The sequence below is a fragment of the Marmota marmota genome, unplaced genomic scaffold (assembly GCF_001458135.2).
Source record: "Marmota marmota marmota unplaced genomic scaffold, marMar, whole genome shotgun sequence".
NCBI classification, from domain to species: Eukaryota; Metazoa; Chordata; class Mammalia; order Rodentia; family Sciuridae; genus Marmota; species Marmota marmota.
The window spans coordinates 869,139-873,893 of record NW_025999964.1 but is presented as its reverse complement, the minus strand read 5'-3'; the positions used below and the strand labels follow the sequence as shown (position 1 = coordinate 873,893).

Here is a 4,755-nt window from a genome sequence, read left to right as displayed (position 1 = left end):
AACTATACTCATTTACATATCACTTTCACAATCTTTGCTAATCTGCAGACTACCTATATTGTTATTTACTGGATATTTCTCTTTAAATGAAATTAAACCTGACTTTCATTTTTCACTTTGCCTAATCCTAAGTGACAATAACCATGAGATCATTTGTTTTATAAACTAGTCATATTTTTTATACATTACTTAAAATAAAAATGTATTCATCTGCGTGCCATTTAAAATCATCCTGCTTAGTGCACTCTGAGAAATACTGCTTTACTCATATCTGACCCACTGCAACTCATTACTTTTGAATATTGGCTATAGGAAGGGCAGCTTACAGGGCTTTTATCAGCCAAAGGAGCTCTGTGAACAGGATAACTCATCAGGCACTTGCTCTAGCAATGCCTTGCCACCTGAAGAATCTGGTGCAGTGTTCTCGCCCCGGGCCCACAAGCAGGCCAGTTTCACTCTTCCCAGCTGATCTTTTGACTCTCTTCAGCACTCATGATCCCAGAAAGCAACTTGAAGTTGGGCCTAGTAAATATCACCAGCCCCAATGGCTCTGAGGCTGTGGAAAGGGTCATTCTCATCCATGTGGACTAGAAGATGAATGTGCAAAAGCTGCTAGACTATTCCCAGGGCCCCACAGCATTTTTTTTTTTTTGAATACTTTCAATCCCCCACATAAGCTTTTAAGCAAGACCATTTCAAGCCATTGTTCCTGTATCATTTACAAAATTCAGGACGTGACTTCTCTGGGACAAGGAAGCTTACCTGTGCTTCATTCAGGTAGGTAGATGCAAGTCCCCAATAAACCAGTTTCCACCTTTGGAAGCATATTTTTGTCCCTTTAATTATTTCATTATTGCCCACCCAAACCAAAAAAAAAAAAAAAAAAAAATGAAAGAAAGAAATTATCAGAAAAATGTCCTGCCACAAAGCAGGACAGCGGGACGGAGAAGACCATCTCCTTCCCCACAGCTACCACTCGACATAAATCCCATTCTAATCTCCGCTTCAGGGGCTGCCTTATTGATCAGTTTCACTTTTCCAACCAATTGTGGGATGGCAGCCACCATGAGGCAGAGATCTTGATGCAGTGAACACTAGTGTGGCCATCCTTACCATGACCGTATCTGGCTTATTCTGCAGACCAGTTAGGCACGAAGGAAACTGTAAATCCTCCGCAAGTCTTTTACAATACCACTGCCCCCGAAAGTGAGTGCAAGGCACTTTAGCTGACTACTACAAAGTGGGAAGGCCATCTGGCAGGGCTCTCTGCAGGCATGAACCCACGTCCCCCTCAGGTCCCCCACTCCAGGCTTACTCTTCACTCAGTGTTCAAACGCGCTTACCTCTGTGGGGGAATATATGGGGCGCACACAGTTGGCATGACTGCACAGGGCTCAGCCAGCACTTTCTTAGCCTTTTTTGCTTTCTTCCTGACTTTGGACGTGGACCTGACCGTTTTGACTGAGCTCTCTTTACGACAGACGCCATTTTTCATTTCAACATCCCCGTAAATGTTCAGAGGCCTCCGTGTGCAACCAGGAGGCGTGTGGACGTCACAGTAAGCGGTCTTTCTGACTGAGAAGGTGGTGCTACCACCAGTCAGTTCCTTCACAGGCTCCATTTTCATATATAGGCCAGCCTTCTGGGCACATGTCACGTGGAATGCTGTGTAGCAGTTTGCTTTGTGGCACTGGATACAGGCGCCCACGCCCTTCTGCTTACAGAGGTAGCACGTCAATTTCCACCGGGCCGGAGGGATGTTCCTCACACCGTCGATGGGTTCGATGAACACCGTGTTGGCAAAGCCAACCTCTGGGATCCACAGGGCACACACCACATGGCCCCAGCGGTCGTCGTCCGTCTTTTTGAAGGCACCGCCCTTGTTGGGGCACAGCACACAGTCCGCGGGACGGGACCGGGACTGCAGGCAATGGCGGCAGAGCCACTGGCCCTCAGGGATATAGGGCACGCCATAGCACTCCTGGTGCACGGCCAGGTTGCACATATCACAGAAGAGGATCACATTGCTGTTCTGACACTCCCCATCCATGCAGATGCAGCATACGGCATCCTCGTCAATCAGGGACTGCTGCTCCCCCTGCTTCTGGTTCTCGCAGTATGACTCTTTCTCAAAGCGGTCCATCAGGAACTCAAACATGTTCTGTGACACAGCAGAGACACAATCACCCTTCCTCTTCTCGTTGATGATCTCCAGCCAGGCGTAGTCCTCCTCATCCATGTCATACTCCACCTCGTTGTCCAGCTCCTCAGCCGACTTCTCGATGAATTTGTAGTACATGGGGGGCCTCCTGGGCGCAGACGGAGGGCTGTACTCCACAATCCGAACCTTGGGCTCAGGAAGGGCACTGGCTGAGGCCGGTGTGCCATGGGTGCTAGGAAGGGCTTCATTTTTCTTTTTAACTCTGTTGTTTTTGTGACGCTTAGTTCTTAAGCAAACAGGTGGCCTCTCACTATTTTCTTTATTGCTGTTGCATTCACTCATTTCTTGAGCAGTGAGGTCATCTTCCAATATGATCTCCAGGGGATCAAAAATACTGATCCGATGCAAGCGCCCTTCAATCTCTATCTCAACCATCCTTTGAGCTTGAGCGTACGTCAACGTTTCTCGGGTGGGAGAGTGTTTAATACTGCACGGGGAGGAAGGATGCCTCGCTGCAGAGCCTCGATGACATCGTCCTTTCCTCCTCATTTGGCAATAATTACCTGAAATAGAATCAAAGGAAAAGTTAATTCCATGTAGAGTGACAAGAGACTGGAGAAAAGCACACAAGTATGCAGGGGCAACACCCCCAAAATGAACTCACAGTTAACACACTTCTGAAGTTTCCAAACTCCTACTCCCAGGAGTCATGACTACACTTCAAGAGTGTCCCAGGACTGGAAATGGCAGCAGGCGGGGAGGCAGTACAGGACAGCAAGGGCCCTGATCCCCACCACTCAGCCAGTTACCTTTTTAGACCAAGCCAAAGTAACCCAGAGAACAGCAACAAGCACTCCAGAGCGCCCCAGGATCCAGCCCACAAATGCAGGAGTGTTATTCTGGTGTACAGACAACCCACTGGGGAAACCCATGCACAGAGCTTGAGCCCACCAGGCTCAGAGGCTGTGGCTACAAGGTAGATACGTTCAGTGGCTACCTGGTCCTAACAAAGGCCCCCTATAAACTCCTCTCTCCACTGCTGCCCAGCAGAGTGCCCCTGTGAGCCCATAGTCCTCACAGCACCTCCACTGGGAGCCAGAAGCTTCTGTTCATGTCCCAACAATGTAAGCCTGTCCATCCTCTCCAAAAATACGTCCTACACACACACACACACACACACACACACACCCAGACCAGGGCCACCAGCCACAGCAGGACCCAAAATAACCCTATACTGGCCTGTGGGGACATCACTACCTCTGGGTGGCCCAATGCAGTTTCTGCAGGCAGTGCCAGCCTGCCCCTTCCCCTCAGGGTGACTTTTCAGCCATGGCTTGACCACTATACTAGACCTTGTCTTTCTTTTTTTTTTTTTTCAAATAAACCCAGTTATGTACAACATGCCAAAGGGCATCTGTTCTTCCTGACACATTTGCAAATAAGATGCTCAGCTCCTTCTCCATAGCAAGAGTGGACCCTCCCAAACCCCATGCTTCCAAAAGCCCCACACTGCCTACACACACTATGAGGGTCCCCATTGCTGGCTCAGGTGGCCAAGTTTTGGCCACAGAAGTTTATTAGAATCTGCTCTTTTCAGAGGTAGGCAGAACCAGTGAGTTATCAGCCTATACCTCCACCTTGTTGTGGTTGAGACTTCTACTGTTTAAATGTCACTGACAGCATCTATTTCCAGTTTTCCCCAGTATGGCTTGATGTCTAGGCACCTCATGTGAAGACATGCCAACTATAGACCTCTGCCTGCCAAACAAGGCAGCACCTTGGGCAACAATGACAAGGACTGCTCAGACTCCTTCCCCCCCCACACACACACAACCACATGTTACTAACAGGGAACTTTTGAGTGACTGACTCACAAGTACTTCAAGATGAAGCCTACATCAGCAAAGCCCAGCATCAGGTACCTCAGAGTGTGAAGTCACAGCGTCAGTGATCTAGCTGATCTTCAGGAAATCCCCTCAAAGAACAGACTTCACTTTCTAAGGCCAAAAAGGAAATTCCAGCAAATCCTAAATGCACTTTTAAAGACAGACCCTTCGGGTTGCAAAAACCTGCATTTTGTATAGAAATCAGATAGCAACTTCCTAGAGAGGACATCAAAGACTGGTCAGTCAAATCCTAAGTCACCTGCATCTGAGGGGGCCTCCAGATGCAAATTCAAACCTGAATTCCCAAGCAGCTGCCAGCAAAGCCACCCCAGCTGGCACTGGACTCCAGCAGCAGCCCATGCCATTGCTTTTGAGGCGAGCTGGATGCTGCACCCAGGGTCAGCCTAATGTGCCATCACTGAGGTGAGGCAGAAGCAACAGCTGGTCACTCACCAGATTAAAGAAAATGTGTAATTCTCTCCTCTACAACAAAGCACCCAGTGACTCTAACCGCAAGCGGCCCTTCAACCCGACCCTCCAGGCTCCCAGCAGCTCTGTGGTCCCAAAGTGCAACCGTGACCAGAGAAGCGGAGAAGAGCGGGCACCGGAGCACCGTCCACAGTGGCCGCGACCTCCTGTGCCTCGTCACTTCCCAGGCCCCCGGCTGAGCCTGGCCTGCACCCGAGCCCTCCGGGCGCTCCGCAGGGC

At 49.5% G+C, this 4,755-nt stretch overlaps 1 protein-coding gene across 1 annotated transcript in view; it reads right to left on the bottom strand.

Moving 5' to 3' along the window:
* Brd1 (bromodomain containing 1) overlaps positions 1 to 4,019 on the bottom strand; it is a 52,577-nt gene extending 48,558 nt beyond the window's left edge. Inside the window, exons 1-2 of the mRNA XM_048803232.1 lie at positions 2,826 to 4,019; positions 1,344 to 2,724 (exon numbers count right to left, since the gene is read on the bottom strand). Of these exons, the coding sequence (XP_048659189.1) occupies positions 1,344 to 2,710 (1,367 nt within the window). The 5' untranslated portion in view covers positions 2,711 to 2,724; positions 2,826 to 4,019. The remainder of the gene's footprint in view (positions 1 to 1,343; positions 2,725 to 2,825) is intronic.
* Positions 4,020 to 4,755: the final 736 nt, after the last annotated feature.